Source organism: Anoplopoma fimbria, chromosome 19 (assembly GCF_027596085.1).
Source record: "Anoplopoma fimbria isolate UVic2021 breed Golden Eagle Sablefish chromosome 19, Afim_UVic_2022, whole genome shotgun sequence".
Lineage (NCBI taxonomy): Eukaryota > Metazoa > Chordata > Actinopteri > Perciformes > Anoplopomatidae > Anoplopoma > Anoplopoma fimbria.
The window spans coordinates 8,781,243-8,804,014 of record NC_072467.1 but is presented as its reverse complement, the minus strand read 5'-3'; the positions used below and the strand labels follow the sequence as shown (position 1 = coordinate 8,804,014).

Below are 22,772 nucleotides of genomic sequence, written 5' to 3'. Positions count from 1 at the left end.
CTTTTTCCTTTATCAACATGCTAGACTGCCGACCTTCATGTCGCTCATTATTATCACATTTGCTCCTTTTCTATTTGGCCGAGCTAGGGCTCTGCTGGCTGCTAAAAATAGCCCTGTCACCCTCCAGCCACTTTGTGCCATCTGGGATTTGGGCTTCTGGGATACTTGTGATGTATTTCATTTTTCATGAATACCTAAGTTGGTTTCTGCGAGGCTCCTGAGCACTTCAGAAGCTACTATTTTAAGATCTACTCCAATGCACGTTTATACATCACCTACAAACACCGGTGTGAGAACACCCACGCACAAAAAATCCCTGCTGCAAATTCCCAAATGAAAAGATACCAGATACTGCAGTATGCCGGTGAAAAATACACAGTCAACGGCGAGCAGTTAAATGGAAAAGTGATCTTGTAGCTGGTCTGAGCTGCTCCATATGGAATAAGCAGAGGGTTTTTAATATGGAGCCTGCTGGGCATTCAGCCCACACTGCAATCACCAGCATGTTGAGCTGGGGAATGTAAACAGGGAATCCCCATCACTCTTCCTGCACAAATGTGTATAACTACACCCAGGAAACACACTTGGACACACCCTCTCGAGTACACAAAAGCCTGCATGAGCATAAAAACACACATACTCAAACACACACACAAAGCTGCACGAGGCATTATAGCATGCGTTGTGCCCATGTGACTCTGTGCATGTTCAATTGTTCTTTAACGGAGCCTAAAGCCCCCCATGTAATGTCTTAAAAGATCATAACAAGCCACACAAAGAGCTGACTGGTCTGTGAACTGAGTCACAGCAAAACGACAATGTGATTATTCTTATGAGGACTTCAGTGTAGATTCAGCTCTAGATTCAAACGCTGCTCAGTGCTGCGGACATTTAACATTCCAATGCGATCCTATAAGCGTTGCCAGCTTTGTGCCACTTAAGACAGATAATATCCTTCTCAGTGCTTGATCAAATACCGTAGGGTAATCATATTATTTCATCTGAGGACTATGTTTTATAAGGAATACACATTGTGTAAATTATGCTAATCATGCTAACTAATACAATCAAATTAAAGAGGAGTGCAGTCCTGGCAGAAGCTGGCAAATAATAAAGAAGGCTTGAGACAGTGTTTCAACCACATATTAAGAATATATAAGAGAAGCTTTAGCAAGCATTCACAAACAATTATCAGACATAGAAACATATATACTACTGCATTTGTAACTTTTGCAGACACAGTTAAAAAGCTGTGAGGATCCACCTGAGTGAGATTATTTTACCATTTGAATGTCAAAAATAAAATATTTTAACGCTAGAAAGATTCACTAGAAAATAATATTTATTATAGCAATCATGCCATGATCAACAACAAAAGTTTGCAGTCAGAATCAAACTACTGATACTGAGCAATAATGTGTGCGTGCGCTCTTACTGATGCAGGACAGCAGATCATTGAACCTCTCTTTGGGGAAAAGGGGGTTTTCCAGACCACGGAAGTATAGTTTGAGAACGCCAGCCACTGAGTTGATGTCATGACCGTTCTCATCGTCCGTCAGGGGGTCATTTCCTAAAACAGAGAAACGGGAGCAGGTCAGTTTGATAACCTAAATTATTAAAAATGCACATGATTTAATGTGAAATACACCTGAATGACAACTCCAAAAGCCCACTGGCTAAATATGGTCAAAATAACGTGATAATTAGTAATCATGTACCTCTTTCGAAAGAGTTCTTGATGTCATTGACTTCCAGCTGGGATCCAGATACACGAAATATTCCTTGATGTTGGAGGCCTGCAGGGTGAAAAACAAAGAGTTGGTAACGAAAAAGAGAAACAGGATGTGACTCACAGAGTCCACTGACAGAAAGAAACTCCCTCAGTCAGCAAATGAAACCTTCTTTAGTTGGACCTAAAAGGCACATCATGGTTTTTAAGCCCCTTCACTTTTCTAATTAAAGATAATTAATGAGTCTGGGAGGCTGCAATCAAGCTGTACTGAAGCGTCTTCCGGCTGGGATTAGGACTTAATAAGGGGAGAGGTCAGAGGTCAGGAGGAAGCATGATTAGTCTGCGGTTTGCCTCTTTTACATTTCATCAGTCCGCTGCTGAATAAGATGTAGCAAACGAGCCTGCAAACCATGGAACCTCCTAACTGTCACTTCTTAAATGCCTAATGTTTGTGTTTACACGCATTCATTCAGTGTCTTTTTCAATGTGGTTTAAAACAAATAGCATAACTCATCACTTGTGCCAGGCTAAGCTATCTGTCTCACAGTATGTTTGGGAAACTGGGTGTAAAAAGGCTGCGCCGCTGTAAACAGGATGGAATCTGCATTTTCCCATGACTGAACACTGAGAAAACCCCAACATGAAAAACTATGTACACACCCAAAACAATTAATGCCTGGATATCGCTGGCAGTGTCACTTTTCACCAAAGTCACATAGATGTGGAAATGAGGCTGGGTGAAGTCGATTTTTGAGAAGAATTCATCAAAGAAAATATAAATAAAGACATCAAGCCATGATCACTTAGCTGAATTGAAAACAACAACCAACTCACCATACAAATTTATGCAGCGAATACAGCTTTCAACCACACGGGGGATAGCTTGTCCAGAGTCCTTTGAAGGCAAAGTAAACAAAAACACCCAAATGTCAGATCATGTTTAATTTGCCATTTGTAATACATGAACAAGAGCTAAAGCCCGACAGATACATGACAGATATCGCTTTGAGAATGCTATCAACAATTAAGAATGATTAAAATCTATTGCAATAAATTGCTTTTTTCAAAACATAAAATACATCATGGGATAATGATGTATCAAAGTAAAGATACAAAAAAACTGTATCGGTCGGGCTCTAACAGAAACATGAAGTTAAAAGTATGTAGACATGCATACCCAGTGTGAGTGAAGTTGGTGAGTTTACATACAAAATGAGGGTTACCTTTTTGAGATCTTACTGAGACAGATTGAGGTGACCAGCTTTTTAATTGTTCATGCCCAGTCTCCCATAATAACTCAATGACTGTGAAATATCTGAAAATATACAAATATTACTGACTAGCTCCAACAAGCATGTACAAAGCTGTAGTCAAACACATTTTGTTTAGGCCTCCATTGCTGCTAAATATACTTTAAGTGTTGTTATGCTAGCTATCAAGTGCACCCGCTGTTTAAATTAAGAGGATCTTATCTAAAGAGCAACACACTCAATAGGGAGCTCGGAGCAAGAGTGGCGTTTCAGAGGAGCAGCACTGTCTCCTTCAGAGAATACACATTCCTCTCACGCACTTAGAGGTGGACTGCAGCCTTGTTCTGCCTCGGTGCCAGCTGCTCCTGAGGCTCAGTGCTGGACAGGGACTCAGTACATGCTTTTAATGATACAGTGGATCTGTTTACAGCCCTCAGGTGTGTGCCAAAATTGACTATCTATCGTTGGAGTGGAGCCGTGAGTGTTTAGGTCTAGTGCAGCAGGATTATGTAATACTATCTCTTTGGATATGCGAGACTCGGGATGACGGCTTTATATCAGATGATCCAATACCACTTTTGAAGTTGGGAGGGCTTCATGCTGGGAAACATAATTGAAACTAAAGATACAGTTTTCTGCAACATCTCTGTTTAAGGGGAAAAGCTTCAATTCAGTCTGTCTCAGTCTACTCAAAGAAGTCAGGAAACAAACAAGATATAGACAACATGATATGAAAGTGTTGTTAGGGCAGGACAGATAAAGGAAATGCAGGCAAGCAGCGAGGGGCCCCCCAAGATGCTTCAAGGTGTCTACCTGATGTCGAGCGTGTGAGTTCCGTCGTCCACGGCTACAGAGAAGTGTCGCAGAGAAAAAGAAATAGAGAGAAAAAGCAAGACCCAGATTAGGACCACAGCAGCTGCCCACCAAAGCTTTTACTAAGAGCGCACCCTCATTCAACTCTGTGCTGGCTTCAAACCCAGAAGGAAACAATGGGAAGTGGACCGGACCGGGCCGGACCGGACACGGCCACTAGTGAGAAGGCAGGAGGAGAGGAGGCAGCACAGCTCATCAGTCTGGCATCTGCTCCCTGACTGCCAGTTATCCTGCTGTATTCTCTGGCCTCTTGCTCCGGGGAGGGAGGCGAGAATATCTCTGCCAGAGCGGCTCAGTGATGGCAGGTCAGCAGTGAGTCACGGGAGCTGACTTAGACCAAAATGTATCCCTCCAACTGCCATTCCTCTCTTCCTGCAGCCCTCCAAATCTATCAGAGCCACCATCACATCTCAGACCCAGACTGCCAGAGCTCACTGACTCATGAGGAAGGTTTCCACAATCCAACAACTATGTTGTTGTTGTTTGTTGGTAAAAGATAAATCAAAGCTTAAGTGCTTTGGGGGAACCCACCAAAATGGTCAGAAAGCCAGAGCAAGACAGAAAATAGATAGGAGGAGGAGCAATGTCAAGCGGGCAGACTGGTAATGAGTACCTTGATAAATGACTCCAAATTGCCATTAAATAACCTAACATTAAAAACAGAGCGGGGTCTAGCCCGCCGGGTGCCGGTGTGGGTTTTGAATGGACCATTGGGATGTCTAGAATACAAAGAATGAATTAGAATAAGTAAACAATGCAGTTTTCCTTTTGGAGTAGTTCATCTATTCTCCAATAACCTTGATGTCCTTTAAAAACTTGAACTGAAGTTGAGACTGGCTAATCTTTAAAACCCTTCGACTCAAGATGATGGACAGGTGAATGAGGGTATTTTCAGACACCGCTGAAACCCATGAATTAACTTTTGCTTTATAATCCCGTCTTTTCTTTCTCCACACGATATCACAAGCCAGTGAAATATCCGACCCGCTGGGAGAGTCCAATGTGTCATCCTCTACCTCATGACAGGCCCTGCGGGGGACTGCCTCTATGAGTCTGTGTGGATATGTGTGCATGCGTTTGTGACTTAATGGAATTTGGCTTCTTGTGACCTGTAGGACTGAGATTAAAAGAGTCCTGGACTTTGGTCCTTTCTGCTGCTCAATCATAGTGACAGAATTATTCTGCAAGAAAAGCCTAAAGGTGTTATCTGATCATGCAATATATCTGGAGAAATTTGCACTATGAATACAACTGTGTCATTAGGCATACACCCCCAGCACTTCTACTGCAACAAATGATTACTAAGGAGAAGCTGAGAGTAAGGATTTTTTTTTGTAATTTAGCTTAAAAAATGTGCTAATCTAAGTAGTTGTTCACTGCCATGACTCCATAGCCATTTAGTTGAAACTTATGAAGAACTGAAAACATTTCTTGTAAAATCAAGTTTTTGTGAAATATGCAGCACAACAATCTGTTTTCAAAGATGCAAAAGTAAGACTAAGGAGAACTGACTCATTTGTTCCTATTCGCTCCTCTTTGAAACTAAATACAACATTTACATTTCATGCAAATTCTCCTCTCCTCTCTTTTCCTCCTTTCTGAGGTTAAACATTCAACTCTACCACCTCTCAGTCTCTTTACAGGCCTGACTAAGGTTGGCTATAGGAAGTACAGTAACGCCGCGGCAACATACCAGGTTGGGCTTAAATAACAGAAGCCCGCACATCTGCTCAGTGCTCTCTAGGTTTTTTGTTTTTTTTCATAGTCCCACCAACTCCTCTGCTTTCATGGTCACAGAGGACTAGACATGATAATTTCAAGAGGTAAACTGTCCTCGCCTTGATGGGCTCTAACACGTAACAAATGTTTCTGTCGCTGTTGAAAGAAAAGTAGACTGGATATGTGTGTATTGGATATGCAGGGACCCTGAAGTGTGTGTGTGTGTGTGTGTGTGTGTGTGTGTGTGTGTGTGCGCCTTACCTTGTGGTCATGTAGTCAGCTCTGTGGCCTGCGGGTGAAGAGAGAGAAGGGAAGAGATGTGAGGGGAAGTTAGATGTGTGGACATGCCAGGACCTGACTCTAAAGTCCCTGCGGTGCATTCTGCATCTGGCTAGTGATGCATTTGAAGCCTGCCATCTGTCCACGACCGCTGGCCTCTTGGAGCAGCACAAGCAAAACCCATGCACACACCTACGTACACGATCACAACGGCTCATAGCTTGCACAGAAACTAAAACTAACCCTTTAGCTACAGTACAAACAAACATCCACTTGGCATAAAGTTTACAACTGACATAGTCACGAAGACAGACTAATCATTATAGAAACACACACAGTTACAAGTTTGGAGAGGAAAAGTAAGATTAAGCACAAAATAGCTTCCACACGTTTGTGTGGCCATCTGTTCCCATGAACAGGATCTGACCTGTCTGTGTGTCTGAGTGAGTCATGCTGTAGTCCAGCTCATTGACAACAATATGATTAAGGAGCGTGTGGGAGAAGCTCTTCCTCGTTAGCACACGGCTCCATTTGTCATTAAGTGGACAGTTTGACTGAGACCACCAGGAATGCTGGTTAGAGCAAAGAGTGACTGACACTCGCTGGGTTGACGGTAGATTAGCTGAGGCCTCGAGGAGATCCCTCCAATGTAGTACAAGGAGAGCCCATTGTAATGACCGTCAACCCTCTAACGCACAGCGGTCCATTAAGTTGGGAGCAAATCAATCACTGAGACGGATTATAATGTTCACAATCCCCATCAGCTCGCCTGGTTAAAAACCCAGATTGCCATCTAGAAGCTTTAAGTAGCAGGAAAAGCAGGCAAACAATACAAAATTTGCCACGAAAAAATTGCTGAAAATGTAAGACTACATTACTAAGTTGGCTGTTTGGACACTGATTAGGGTTCATATACATCCTCACTTTGGCTTGAAGAAAGGGACGTACAAATTGTGGGAAAGAGGATTTGACATTGAGAGGAACAGTGATCAGATTAGAGTATTAAAGCAAAGGGGTCGTGACTGTACCTTCACCAAGTGTCCTCTTCAGCAAGTCATGTTTGGCCTGCAGTTTGGTGATGAGATTACTGCCCTCCAGAAACTCCCGGAATTTCTGTGGAGAATTGAGAGTAATTACACAGCGGCCCTGAGTGCCAAGCCAGAGCGACCGCTCTTAAAACAGCAATCTACGATAAGAAAAAGCCGAGGGCAAAGGACACGGCGAGAGTCTTTTTAAAGCTTTTATCAGAGCATGTCCATCTTCAGATGGGAACACGATAGCAGTTAGCTCTTAAAAAATGGAAACATTTTGGGAGAGCTACCCCTCTGCCAGCCAATCATTGATTTCAAAGGCACTTTTTGGATGAGATTCAGACTTTAGATCCTAACAGAATTTACATGCATGGATTAAGCTTTTTAAAGTCCAGATAAAAGCTTCAAGTTCATATTCTCAGATTTATTTTGCAGAAATGTGTGAGTATATGACCAGACAAGAGGACTATGACTCCTCTTCTTTTAAAAAGTCTAAGTATAGAAAGCTAATCAAGGCTTCAAAAAGAGTCTAAAAGAGAGTTATTTCTATTTTCATACAGAAACAAAAAGATATCTCTGAAGTCCTTTTTTTCTTTGTATTTGCTCACTTGTAACCACTATCATCCTATTCTCTCGTACAACTTCTCCACTCACCATGAAGTAGAACTGCTCCGTCTCCTGCTGGTTGGCCCTCCTCTTGGCGATGCTGGGCTTGCTGAGGTACGTCTCCGACACAGTGGACTTGACCGACTCCGTTGACCGGCTGTGGTGGAAACACTCTGACACGTCGTAGTCTTCAATGGTCACCATGTCCTGGATCGTGGTCAGGGTGGCCTCTGATGTCTTTTTGATCTGGGGACACAAAGGAAGGGGGGGTTGAAGATGAGTTGTAGTATTATAAAAAACAGCCAGCTTAACACATAGATGTCATCTCTTCACTATCACAATGTTATCATCACAGTACACCATCGGCTTTATCATCACACTCACTAAAAACCTCTCTCACTATCCCATGACACTCTGAAAAATTCAGGTTTTTTATGACAAGATGCAAGTTTCCAGAAATCCTCCAGCCCCTGAACATGACTCGCAGGCAAAGCAATCTATTTGCATGCTCTCAGAGGAGCTTGAGGTGAAGAGTGTCTGCTGGAGATGGTACATTCAGACACAGGCTTTTAAGATTTGTTTCCATAACCACCTCTTCCCTGTCAACAGAAGTGCTTCTGCCGGAGCTTAGAAACGTCAGGGTTTTGCAGAGCGTGCCCCACCACTTACTGTGAGAGGTGTCCAGCCAGTGAATGTGCAAGAGGCCAAGACTGCATCCAGTGTATGATAACAAAAGATGATAGATGATGTGAGAAAAATGCTAGGGCATATGAGCATAACAGCTCGATACAAATGAATTGTGCAGACTACAATTGAACAATACAGACTATATAAGATATTGCACTACACAGTGATGGTACAATGGAGTATTAGGACCACTGTTCAACTGAGACTTCAAGAATAACGAATATGATGATGTTATTGAACATTAGACTCTTTGGTTGATGGAAAAAAACCCATTTCTTGATCAAATCAAAACTGTGTTCTGAACCTGATCATGAAAGTATGTACCAAATATCATGACAATCCATCAAATTATTGAGAGATTACAGTCTGGACCAAAGTGGTGGACAGACTGACACTTATATCCCCTGAGCTTGGCCCTTATACTCAATGATTTGATAGTGATCTACATAAAAAGGTCCAATTAAACATTTAAATGGCTGGGAGGATTAAAACTGTCCTTCATTTATTGTAATTGCAAGTATGAGCTAAGATGTTGTGGAAGGACATTATAAAAATGTATTAAAACCAAGGGTCAGTCAAGGGTTAACACAGCAATCATTCTGCCTCATGTTTAATTGATTTACTTAGTTTAGTCAATGGGTTAACTAAAATAATATCAATATGGCCCATATGTGCTTTGAACTATTGCAGAACAAGGAGATAAAAAAAGAGACGGAGAAAAAAAAGATTACATAAAACAAAAAGGAGACAAACAGACAAGGAGGAAGAGTCTAGAGACTGTCAAGCATGTGAGCATGAATCACTGATGTGGAAAAGCCGCAGAAAGAAAGAGGCCATGCTGATGTAGAAACACCAACAACCACCTCTGTAGGAAAAGAAATAAAAGAAATCAGCAAAACGCCCTTCTTCATTCAACAGAGACATTCTGCGACAATAGCAGCTCAATTGTTAGTTCACCACTGGTCATGGACGCCCTGAGTGAGTCGCAGCTGGAAGTCTTCCTAATTATTCTTAATGATCAGGAGGACCCCCACTCAGAGGTAGTGACCCCTTATCTCACTTTTTAAGAGAGTCTGACCTCAGTGTTAATTAAAGAACATGGTGGTATACTTGTGTTACTATTATACACACACAGAGACTACAGTTGATTAGCTTGTTTTTTTAAACAGTTTGACCTGTGACTCATTTGGGCTGCGTAATGAGAAAAAAAACCCCACCTAAAAGGCAAGGTGGACTTCATCTCTTTCATGTGTAACACTGATGGATTACAGTGCTGACAGACATGCTCTGGCACACAATGTGGATGTAGTTAGAGTGTCATCCATCCAAATGTGAAGCAAAAACACACTGCAGGTTTGAACCCGACTAATGACAGCGTAGAAGAGGAAACGGGGGATACTGCGATCGCACAACTTTGCAAAAACATCATCCTGTCTTTCGACAACAGCTGGGGGTTATTATTTGGTGATCAAAAGGAGTGATTGTCTGAACAAAAATGAAAAATGACCTTCAATAGACGGAGAAAACAGAGAAACTGCACTTACACCATCACTTTACATATATGCAGTGTGGCTTTATCCACGACGGGTGCCAACAAAAAGTAACCTATAACGACATACAGTCATTTGTTACATGCTCTGAGCGTGTTGGGTCTCTCCCGTGTCCCTGGCAGCCTCATCCTGCTTTTCCCCCGTGGAGGCGAGAGGCCCAGCTGTCATTGCGAAGACAGGACCCATGCATGCGAGAGAATCGCTCCCAGTGAAAAAGCTGTTGAGTTTATCCATTATTCAGCAGACGAATAGTTACCAGTGTTCACTGCTGGGCTCAATTACAACGGAGCTCTTAGAGAGACTCTGCCCATTAGTCCCTGCGGCTGCACAACGGACCTGGAGAAAGTCCCTCGGATCGAAATAAGTTGGTTTATTCTCAATAAAGAACCATGACTCATGTATTTCCTATGTTGCTACACAGACAGCGCACCAATACCAGGAGTTAAATATCAGTCGGGCTTATTTACATTTGTCAGTCGCTGGACTGAAATCAACTTCTGCTTTGTTAAAATCCAACATAATTCAATTCACCGCACTTTAAAGTCAATGTTATTCTGGGTAGCATCACTAACAGTTATTGCAACATCTGTCATCACAGCTCAAAAGGCAGACTGCTGTCCATAGCTTTCAACATACTACATAGTAAGTGTGTAATCTGTTGATTACCCAGCTATGAGCACACACTCCCACACACACGCCCGCACACACAGGCTTTGATGTGCCTCCCTGAGAGAAGACAAACACTTCCTGCCAAGGAGATGGCATTAGATTGCCGTAGTTTAGCGTGAAACGTCTTCAGAATACAAACGAGATGAAAATCAGCCTGTGTGAGCTCTGGTTCATACGGAGGCAAATGAGATCTAAATGGCCAGATTATTAAGCGAGATGAACCACGCTGACTGACTGAAGAGCTGAAATGAACGGCGACCTCGGAGAACAGACTTTTTTAATGAAAAAAATTTAATTGTAGCACCTGCAGTGAGGCACCCAGCGGGGGCTACGTTAACCCCAACGCGTTAGTAAGAGTGGGAGCCAGAGTTTTCACCCCCACCCACCACTGATGCAGAGTAAATTATTCAGCAATGTTTTCTTTCACTGTTTCACAGGAGTAAAAGAGGTTTGAGGAAGCAGCTGCACTTCTATTAAGCGCTGCCCTGCAGCCTTTCCTGGCCGGATGAAGACAGGCTCTCTTTCTCTCTTGTACATTTGACAGTCGCGCTTGTAGGTCGTCACTGTGCTTTGAAAGTTCATTTTTCAAGGATGTATCTGGCACGCTGTGCCCGGGAAGAGAGGCCATCTGGTGATCCTAACACAAGGCAGCAGCACCCTCCAATTCTGACCCACCAGGACATCCGCTTCAGAGAGGCAGGCGGACAAGGACATGAAGCAACCAGGGCTTGTCATCGTACCCTCACACACAGACACACACACACACACACACACACACACACACACACACACACACACACACACACACACACACACACACACACACACACACACACACACACACACACACACACACACACACACACACACACACACACACACACACACACACACAGGTGAATGTGTATGTGCTCAGTTGCAGAAATACTGTACATACTGCAGGCATGGTGAACTGTGATGACATGAGCAAGACCTTGGACAACCCTGATGATACACACAACAACAACAACAACAAAAAAAACACTGAGTCTGAATCTGCAACTAGGGATCATTTCTTTTATTAGTAAATCTGCTTTTTGTATCTATTAATCAAGTAATCATTAAGGTTCTAAAAAAGTCAAAAAATGTAATCCTTACATCAGAGAGGCTGGAGCCAGAGAAAATTGGGACAAATCAAGTTTCAGTCGATTGACTAATCAAGTAATGGCGTCAGCTTTAGTAATAAGCACAAGGTCCAAAAATACAGGAATCCTGTCCACCGTCCATCATTCAATCTGATGTATTACCAGTCAATTTCACAAAGTGTTGACAATATGATCAAAAGGAATCTGAATTCACAGTGGATGATAAGGAAGTTTAGTGACTTGCTCCTGTCTCTCTGTTAGTCTTTGTAGCTGGATCAAAGAGAGCACTGATGCGGAGGGAGGGAGAGAAACAGAGACGATACAGAAAGACGGCAGTGAAAGCGCACAGACAGGTGGAGGGTTAGGAGTGATTGCGTAATGGATGTGATTGCACTCCTATGGCAGTCATGGTATTTCTACCCAAGTTTGCCATACTCAAGCATGCTGCAGACAGATTAAAACAATACAGCCAGAGATGCAGAGAAGCATCTCCAATGTCAAAACAGAGCAGCGTCTGACAGATTTGTGCAAAGAAAAGCGAGACGGTGAATTCTACCGATGGGAACAGAAATGAAGGCTTCACAGAAAGGGTTTGATGGCTACCTGCAGGGCATGAGAGAGAGGAAAATACAGTGTGCATGTCTTTGTGTGTGTGTGTGTGTGTGTGTGTGTGTGTGTGTGTGTGTGTGTGTGTGTGTGTGTGTGTGTGTGTGTGTGTGTGTGTGTGTGGTGGTATATGCAACAAAACAAAAACTTTGATTCTTCAGAGATCATCAGCAACTATTCCTCTGTCTCACCTTCGATGACTGCTGGCTGAAGTTAACTTTTTTTTTGTAGCTTTAAAGCTCTGTAGCAGTCAGCATCTTGCAACCACCAAAAAGCAGCATGACAAAACTGCATCTCTGGCAGACAACAAAGCCAGAGCGGCAGGGGAATACTTTTGACATATCAAAACCCCACAAGCCACAAATACCTGTGTAATCGAGATGCACCCATCAATCGAATCCGTCTGTTTGTCAGCTGATTGGTCATGACCGCTGACCAGCCGATCAGTCTCATATATCCAATTTACACACGTGCTTCAAGATTCTGGTTTTACAGCGCACACGTTGCAGCCACACATACACACACACACAAATCATGTTGTTGGTGTGGAAGTTTTTCAGCATAAGTGAAGGAGAGACAAAGCTTGCAATTTGTAACACTACCTGTTATGGTACGAACATCCAATTGAATTTCAATGTTTCCATGAAAGAAAAATTACAAAAATGTATGTGCATGGTATCAAATATAGTTCTTGGAATGAAAGAAAATCTGAATTTCTTTGTGAGACTTTTACAAAATTGGAAATCGAATTGACCAAAAAATATTGCAATCGCGGCATCTTTACTGTGTAATGAGCGGAATAGAATTGCATTGCCTTACCTCTTCGTTCTCTATCTTCAAAGTAGCCAGGCGAGACTGAAGCTGCTGGAACCTTAGGATGAGCTCTCCGTTCACTGGTGGTTGCACTGAGATCTGACACACCTGGATTAAAAAAAAAAGGAAATACTTTGTCTATGATCAGGGAACACATAACCTCTGGTTTAAACAAATTGCAGGAATCTAAATTGTTCTCGAGTTGCAGAGCAAACCACAGTGACTTTTGCCAAATGAGTGACTTTTGCCAAACTAGCTGTTGTTGTGTGGCAGACAGCCACACAACAACAGCTAGTAAACAGACATGATATCAGCGTTGGTAGTGCCAGCCAAACAGTAAAACTCTGAACACATGTTGAGCAACATGACTGCAGGGGGAGAATTAACAGATGATTTGTCAAATTCTGTGCCCCATAAAACCTGATCTGGCAGCCCAGATGCAGTAAAATGCTGCACTTAAGCCACTGAAATCAGACCTCATTAAGTCTGAGACTTTTTTTAATCAACTCCAAATTCACTTCCATGTTATTCAGTATATCTGCGGTGCAGCACATAGAGTGGATGACTTGGAAGCAAAGCATTTTAAACCTCATATGAGTATCGTATATTTTGGCAGTTTTCTTTCTCCAAATACATTTCTTTGTGTTCTATGTGGTCTGAACTACGTACCTCGTCTCCCATATGAGATTGGAACTCGAATTTTGTCGGAGGGCAGAAGGCCGTAGGGAACATCTCCATGAACCTCTGTCGGTCACTCCGTGGGTCCAGACTGTCCACGGCGTTCTCTATGATGTCGAGACCCTCGTGGCGTGACGTCTCCAGGTTGTATTCGGCTGACAGGTAGGTGCGCAGGGCCCGGTTCAGACTGGCGTGGTACCCCAAATCACAGCACTGGAAGAGAGATAAGAGGAGGGTCAACGTGATCCTACAGGTCTCATGATACACAAACCAACATTAGACTTAATACTAAAGGGTTACTTCTTTATTTTCTGCTGATTATCTTCTCCATGAATTATTCAGTCTATGAATTCTAAGAAAAGTGATTTTTTTTCTAAGTTAATGTCTTTAAACAGCTTGTTTTGCCTGATCACATGTCCAAAACACAGAATTATTGATATAAAATCACGAAAGACAAATAAAAACATTAAAACGTCACACAAGAGTTTCTGGAACTTGCATGATTTTTTTTTTTTCAATGATTGATTATTGACTAATCGTTTCAGATGTCCAATCCAATTTACTAATGTTTTCTGCTGCTGTTTAAGGATTGTTTAAAGTAGTTATGTTCATAAACACTGTAAAAAAACAAGCCAATAATTCCATTTGGTCAGAGCAAACAAACAAAACATATTTCTATGAATTACAGTCTTAAATGATATGTGCAGATGGACCTGAAAATAAGATTTCCATCGTAAACAGTCCTGCACTTTCTGAGTCAGCAGTGTTGCCTCTGTGTTACGCAATGTTACCTCAATGTCAGTGAATGTTACCTCCAGGAACTAATTCTGAGTTTTAATAACTAGAAGCTTGGCCAAGGTCTCTCCTGGGAAGACGCACAGGCCCAAGGTACGGACACGCGCACACACACACGCTCGCACACGCACAAACACACACACAGAAAAAAGACATGGCCTGAGTGATAGGCAAAACAATACCACTATAAGCCAGCTTGTACACTTTGTTTTCGACTATAAAAAGTCCCCATCAATAAACAAATGTGTGTAAGACTGCACAATACAGCTCACAGAGAGCACTTCACACACACACACACACACCCTGGTGCGATAAAGGCTTGTGAGCAAAGCAGGGAGAAGGGTAATTTCATCGCACAGCATGCCTCTGAATAGAGGCTGCATTTCTCTTCTCCTTCAGTCCTGTCTAGAATATAAAACCCCATAACGCTAGCTAAAAACATGGCTTTCTCCCATTTCCTTAGAAATGCTACAGCAGATGGCACGGTAAGTTTATTTCTCTTACAAGGTGAGCCATATCATAAATAAGTCATGTTTATTGGTCCGGTAGCAAAAAAAAAGGTCAGGCAAAGCAAACTGGTGGCAAGGCAGAGTAGAGAGACGTGAGTGCTGTAGTGAATGGAGTGATGAGCCACAGCTGTACATGACAACAACAAAAAACACTTTGATGAAAGTCAGAGTCCATTCACAAAGCCTGAGAGATGTGGAAAATGTTCAAAGCAGTGACAAAGTGTCAGCAAAACACAGTTGAACTGAATATAATATGTTGGTTTTCAATGATGACATGAAGAGAATTAAAAGAGGAAGGAATAGTTTTCATCACAAAAGTTAATAAGCTGCTTTAATTTAGTCTTGCACTGTAATTTCCATCCCACAGTCTGGTGTCCTAAGATCTCTTTTAGATCAGGCCCAGCTGCTAAAGTCTTTCCTCCTCCGATTATTATAAATCTATTCTAAAAGTCTGTGGGGAAAAAAACTTGGTCTTAAAATCTACCTCAGGTGACTGCAATGTCTGTGTTCTGTTTATGCAAGGATGTCCTCAGCAAAAAAAAAGGTTCCCTGTCTCATTGGATAAAAACAACCCTGTGCTAAAAGCACGTGGTTTTATACTCACATCAATTAAGTCCGACAAGTCGTGGATGTAGTATTTGAAAACGGAGGAGTTTGACGCTTCCAGTGTGAGGAGGTACTCATTCCGCGCTTTGATCGACTTCAGCTTGTTCTCGGAGTACTTGGCTTGACGCTGATGAGAGAATTAGAGGAACAGAATGAGAAAAAAAGACAACAGAGCGAGGATGAATTTAATATGTAGAGAAATGCCTTTTTGACAAGTGATTGTTCTTTTATGTCTTTGCACGCATCTCCAAGCTGAGACTGGATTACTGACAAAACAACAGCTTCAATAAACAATAGAGGATAATTGAGTTACATAAAGTTTAAAAATAGCAAAAAAGGGAACAAAAACGAAAAAGGAAAAACCTAAAATAAAAACAGCTTGTGTCCTTCACTTCAACTAGGATACCTCAGTCGGAGCCATCTGTCCTTATCTTACACTCCCTCACTACCAGACAAACAAAAGGCTGTTCGTTAGTCACCATCCTCTGACCAATGGGCTCCGACTATGACACACTTCCAAATTGTTCATATTTTAACACTTCCTAAATGCATTCCAGGAAGCGTCGTGTTCAAAAAGCCATTGAATCCTTTGTCACAGAGATTTAACAGAAAGCAGGCCTGTTCTGAGAATACAAAGCCTGCTCTTTGGCTGTGACGATGGTTTCAGTGTGTTTTTTATTTAATCAGGTCAGTAGGACATCTGTGAAAAAGCTGCGCTCTGAAGTTTTCTAATCAGATTTTTTGTTTTGTTCAAGACTACTAAATGAAAACACCTTATGCATGCTGTGTCTTCTAACTAAATTGCAGCGCAATTGTCCAAACTGGAATTAAAAAATGGAGTGAACCACTGGCATTCTACCTTCTCCTTCATCTTCTCGCATTCTACCTTCTCCTTCATCTTCTCGATCTTCTTCACAGAGCTGCGCCTCTGGTATTTGTCTTCCATTCGGATGCTGAAGACCTGCTCTCCCCTGCCGATCTGCTTCTCCTCCTGCTTCTCAGCCTCTTTCAGCTTGCCCTCGGCGCTGATGCTCTCAGAGTGGTACATGTGGTAGGTCTTCATCACCTGGAGACAAACAAAAGTGTCAATAAGCTGCAAAGAAAAAAAATGTTTTCAAGGACCGTTTGTAATCATTTCCTTTTCATGATTGGCAAAAGGCAACATCCGGAAAAAACGGCTGTGTTAGTGTGAGTTTCAGGTCAGTTCCTGTGAGGTTAAAAAGGTCAGAATAATCCATCTTTATAGTCAAGACCAATCTTTTATAACCCACAACTAAGGCTTCCATCCTTTGACCCGCTCATTCATCACAAATCGACTCAACTCATGTCACAGCAGGCGGTTCGACTCTCCCTAAACCACAAACCAAAGCCAGATTCTCTGCAGCCTCTTAATATCATGCTCGTACAACCACAACCACCGCAAATCACTGCAGCTAAATCTGACTTCATTGATCTGTGTTTGGAAGGGAAAACAACACAGGAAGGAGATTTGGATTGGTCCTCTGGTTTTCACATGAGGTTATTAAGACGGAGGTTGACCGCTCTTTGAGAGACAATTCAGCTCTCATTTTAGCAGCCAATAAAAATAAAGTCAAAACAAGTCATGGGGATTATTAACACTTAAAAAAAATGGCTTTACATTTAAATGTTCCTGTCCTGTGTTGCACCTTGCTCACTCTAACTATTGGTATTACTTTCTGGTTCACATGTAGCATACATTCATATACTTCTTATACATCTGAAATAAAAATATGTTTTTGTGAAGGCTATAACGGCAAATAAGTTAAACCCTTCCTCTCCTTATGTCATCACACATTAGAAACCAGGGAAATGCTTTACCTTAATGGTGAACATCTGATTAGAACTATTTCCTCAAATTTGAGTCATCACCTTCAGAGACAGCGTTACTCATACATACTCCGTGGACCCATTAGACAGTGACTCAATCGTTAAGTAGCAGGTAGACCACGAAACACAAACAATGAGTTCTTCAAGAGAGCCGAGTGATTATAAAAGTCTTAATATCAACACTGGCTCACGCTGTCAGGAGAACGGACATGTGGGGGCTCTGAGGACAGTGCAGATGAGTCACTGGCCGTAGGACTAACATTGAGTCCATGATGCTATCATCAGCAGGAGAACCCCGAACACATGCATTCAAATTAACAATTGCCATTTATGGATTTTATATAATATAACTATACAGACTCCAGTAGAAACTAGTGGCACATCGCCCACCACATAGACACTGCAGATTATTTATCTAAACAGAATTCTGGTGTTGGGTTTTCAGTATAAAACTTGCACTATCAAGAGAAACCTGCATAAATGCATAAATCAATTGTTAAACATTTTGGAGCTGCCACCTTGAAAAGTACAACTGGAAAATACAAGTTAACTTCTAACAGTCTTCTGTAAAGATACACAAGCCTGGTTCCATGGCAGCTGGCTAAATGTGATGAACTGAAAACAAATGCAGAAAATGCAGCTAAACTCACAGGAAAAGTCGGCAATATAGAGCACCAGTGGTTTAACCTGGAATGAACCAACTCCAACAAATTACAGCTCCAAAACCGATGTATGCAGTCACTTGTCTGCACAAGACCTCAACTTCAGCAAGAATAGAGACTCACCCATCTCAAAATCCAAACATCTTTCGCCCAAACCGAGTTATTTCTGTATGAGTGGAACAACGAAGCAAAGACTGATTTGTCTGGAGCCATTTGCCTTTGGTGGTGTTTGGCCAAATTGGAACCAGTTTAGAGATGGGTGACTGACCTTGGGCCCTGTACTCCTCACTTACTGGTCTGGAGTCTGCCGCTGCAGTGTTTACTTTGGTGTTTCTTTTAGAGGGACATATTTAGAGTCGGAGCAGACATGTTATTTCATTGGCGGAGGTCGACATCGGGACCGTGGCTGTCTGATGCAATACCTACTCAGTGTGTGTGTGTGTGTGTGTGTGTGTGTGTGTGTGTGTGTGTGTGTGTGTGTGTGTGTGTGTGTGCATGCGTGTGTGTGCTTCCCCCACAGGGGCTGAACCAGGTCAAATGTGGAGTGTTGACTGTGGTGAGAGTGACACACATTGAGCTTGGAGTAACACGTTTGTTGTGTTTGGAGCAGCACGGCCCTCGCTGTAATCCTCCATAGCGAGTAACTGGAGACTGTATGAGCAAACTGAGCTGCTTTTTCTCCAGGTCACCATGGTGATCAACGAGGAGGCTCAACACAGTGACATTGATCATTAGGGAGGAATTACTAGAATTACTGATAGCACAAACACACACAGATTAACAGTTTGGCTAGATTGTATTTGTTAAACCAATATTAGTTGTCATATTTAAACAACATGCCCTCTAAACTATCCAGTCGTCCTTTCTAAGAACACAAGCGTCTGGTGGTCCAAAAACAACTTAGCTCGTAGGCTAGCAGGGCTGACTGGGGCGATCATCGCAGTGGAATCAGCTTTTTATTCATGATTTGAAGTAGCTTTCTCCACTAAGGTCAGAGCTTAATACAAACAACTACTTACGGCAAAGGCATTGAACAGAGAAACAAGACTGCAGCCATTCAGCTTGTTTAATGGTTTGGTGAAATGTTACTAAGACCCTCAAAATAATTCCTTCTTTGGGTTCAAAGGTCTGTAGCCACTGCTACGTTTAACATTGTGTGATTCTCAAAATATATATAGCGGGTGCCCCTGTAAGCTAGTGGTCCAAGGCCAAGACCATGTTATCACAACATGTCTGATTCAATTCAAACTGGGGACCTGTGTTGCATGTAATCTCTCTCGCTCTCTCCCCTGGCTTCCCATCTGTCTCTGTTTTTTTTTTAAGAAAATGTATCCACAAGTTGCTACTTGGCTTTAACTGCCTGGTGTGGCTTTGCTTGAACTTGTTTTGAAGAGCAAAAAAACTAAGCTGATGAAAGCCATTAAAACAGAGAACATGAACTGTAATGAGTCAAGCAAACATAATGTTGATACTTCACAGCTTGAATTTCCAGTTAATTTAGGTAAAAGAGATTGTGTTTCATTTCGTGCTGTAAAAGAGATTAGACAGACTTCCCCTACAGTTTGAGCAATCACTTTGGTAGTTGTCTATTTGCTTCAATGTTTAGCAGTTGATCCTTCAGATATCTTTAAGCTCCAGGGTTTAAGACTCCAAGCTGAAGTAGATGTTACAAATAGTTGGAAGTTAGGCAGCTCACTGCTAAACCAGTCTCAACCACAACAAAGACCAGTGAACTTGAATTAGTTAAAATAGGGCAGTCATTACTACTTACTGTGTATAGCTCATTAAGGACCTTCATCAAGTCTTCCTGGACCTGAAAGGCTATTTCCTTGCTCTGAAAAAGAAAAATAGAAGAACAAACAATGAGACCATTACAACAAATCAGTCAAATGAAACAATTAATTAAACAAAAAGCGTTTCCCCAAACCAAAATTATAGTTTATACCAACACAGTGGGACCATTTTGTCAGTTTGGCCTGCAATGTATTAATAAATCTCCATTATAAACACTTAAGCAACTATAATTGAACTGGAACTTGACAAGTCTGTTAAAAGCACACTGTTCCTGTATATTAGGTTGTATACAAACAGTAGACAATGAGCAGACATTGACCCGGAGTTTGAATGGTACAAATACGAAACAGAACAGTGGATTTATCATCCTGTGTCAAATACAAGGTTTGTGAGTGAAAGTGGTATCAGTGTCACGCAACCTTTCCACTCGAATCATCGAACGGAGCTTGAGTTTCACCGTCCACATGCTCAACTCATTATCTGGTGTCTACGCCTCAACGTAAAAGATTTTTCCCAAATATGCTAACTCAATCAGCCGTGCCACAAGGCTGACTCAGTAATACTATCACACACACGCCCACATTAATGCACCTCACGGTTGTGGGATACAGTTTAACAGTAGTGCTGTGATGGATTTAGAGGGGCTTTCACTATTAATTCTACTGTGGAGCTCTCATATTTCCCCTCACTTTGACTCACATACTATATCACATGTTTATGAGATCATGAGTCATGACGATGAATTTTTGATCTCTCTACTACAGTTGATGCCACGCTCTGCTACCTGGATGATGTTACGGCCTCGTCCCGCACTCCAGGTCTTTCTCTAACCCAATTATCCTCAGACAAATCTCATTCTGGGAGCCGCTCCCAGGCAAAGGCTGTAAGAGGGTTCTGTAAGGGAATAGGAACCACCTAATGTGGTGGAATAGATGGAGTAGTGATGTAGCTCTGATCAAGAATGGGGTGCATAGCATTTTTAAAGCACAATGATGGTCAAAAGTAAACTAAAGTTACAACTACAATTGCTATCATTCATTATTAAAGGTTCCCTGTTACGTTTGTGACCAATAGTGCTGGAGTGATATTTCAATGAGTGGGTCCCTGTTTTAATGTCGTCATACATGTGTGCAAACAAACAGGCTACGCAATGCACAAGAAACGTAGAAATGAAGGTAAAAGAAGATAAACACAAGCTAGCAAACATGTATTTAAATAATGCAGGTTTTAAAATATGAAACAAAGTGTTTAATGAGAAATAAAATTTAATCAGCGCAGTTGCTAGACCTGAGGGAAGCACACAATGAGATCTCGTGAGAAATACGAATATTAACGTAACTTGTGTTTGTTTTTAAGAAAACCCAGCCGAGTATCCACCTGGTACCTTTAAGAGATTTTTGTTTTATGCAGGGAGTGCAAAATCGTTGATAGTCGGGTAAAAATGTAGGAAAGCTTTTCATTTAGAAGTACACAGTGTGTTGATTGTTATAAAATATTTGATAAACAGGATTTATGAAAATGTTATAATGGTTGCAACTTGGTGCAACCAGAATGTGTGACAACCAGAATGTGTGAGCAGTCCAACTGCTGGTATAAGTTAGTACAAAGACAGAGGAAGGCTGAAGCAAACAAGCTATTTCCAGGGCAATTTATTCATAACCTCTCCAACTGAAAAATATTTATTTGGTATATAGCAGACATGTAGTTGTTTATGCAATAATACCCTACACATTGGACAATGCAGGGGATTTCCTGCCTTGAGATTAGATGAGTCACACAACCCGTTGCCTTGCACACGTGAGGCTTCATGTGAGGGTTGGCAACAGGTAAGAGGCTCTATGGAGGTGACACACACCTCACTGATCCAGGTCAGTTTACAAGGATTGATCGTTGTGACAAACCGTTAAACCAAATTTTAAGCTCTTAAGGACTGTTCTGAACTGTCAGCATCAAAAAGATCAACACAGAAGCTATCTTGTGAAAACGTGTGTGTGCTCAAAGACGCAAACTCTCACTCTTGTTCTTAACAGGTAAAGCTGCACGATGTCCGAGAATATGAATAGACAGCAAAGAGGATTAGACTCTCAGTTACTGGCTGCCAGACTGGTGTCTGAAATTAGAGTGTCGTGCTGGGTGACCTGACCAGTTGGCAACACCTTCCAAACCATCACCCGATCTGTCAGTTCACCGATTTGTAGCTCTTACCTATTCAGAGAGCAAACAGCCTGTAAGCCTGGATAACCAGAGCTTTAAGCACCAAACTTGGCAAGAGTCAAACTCAGGCATGTTTGAGAAAGTTAAGATAAGGGAGCTGCAGAAAAGTTCTTGGGATTTTGGTAATTTATAGTTTGTTCTGGTTGTTGAGTTTATAGTTGATCTGTAATTGTGTCTCTCAAAACGTGACTGTACCACATTTTAAGTTAACCGCCTATTAATTTAATCCTTGCATATCATGAAGATCATAATGACGCATCCTTTCTCCTGTGGGAAACCCCATTAGCAACTGTCAGTTCAGAGGACAGAACCTTTGACTATCTGTCAGATCTAACACTCGTCAGCGTCTCCATTGAGAAGGCTGGGAAGTGATCCAGAGCTCAATGAAAAGCCTTCTCAGGGATCACATGAGTGGTGAGAGTGTGTGTGTGTGTGTGTGTGTGTGTGTGTGTTAGAGAGAGAAGTAAAGACAAAGATGAAAGTAAACGGGCATTACATTCAATGCATGTTTAGAGTGCGCTGACCAGAAAAGCTACACCTAACATTAAGCTTTTAAGAACTCTGTGAAATACTCCCTCCTTTAGAAGTGTTGCTAAATGTTTAAAGAAATGCACAGTGTATACCTCAAATTCCACGCAATAAGGCCTGTTCCCTAATTGCTGTGTCTTTGATTTAGTTAGCCATACCCTCTTTCATTTTAAAAGGAATCTCCGCTTTGAGGGTCGGG

The 22,772-nt window shown here is 41.9% G+C and overlaps 1 protein-coding gene across 4 annotated transcripts in view; it reads right to left on the bottom strand.

Annotated features, from left to right (window-relative positions):
• The window catches only part of srgap1a (SLIT-ROBO Rho GTPase activating protein 1a), a 77,797-nt gene that overhangs the window by 15,516 nt on the left and 39,509 nt on the right, over positions 1–22,772 (bottom strand). For 2 of the 4 annotated variants that reach the window (XM_054619422.1, XM_054619424.1), the window contains exons 4-15: positions 19,809–19,871; positions 16,414–16,593; positions 15,526–15,654; positions 13,609–13,830; positions 12,946–13,047; positions 7,539–7,736; positions 6,882–6,966; positions 5,836–5,863; positions 4,469–4,574; positions 2,567–2,627; positions 1,719–1,796; positions 1,436–1,570 (exon numbers count right to left, since the gene is read on the bottom strand). In XM_054619422.1, coding sequence (XP_054475397.1) covers positions 1,436–1,570; positions 1,719–1,796; positions 2,567–2,627; positions 4,469–4,574; positions 5,836–5,863; positions 6,882–6,966; positions 7,539–7,736; positions 12,946–13,047; positions 13,609–13,830; positions 15,526–15,654; positions 16,414–16,593; positions 19,809–19,871 — 1,387 coding nt within the window. The other 2 variants (XM_054619423.1, XM_054619425.1) reach the window with 2 other exon arrangements.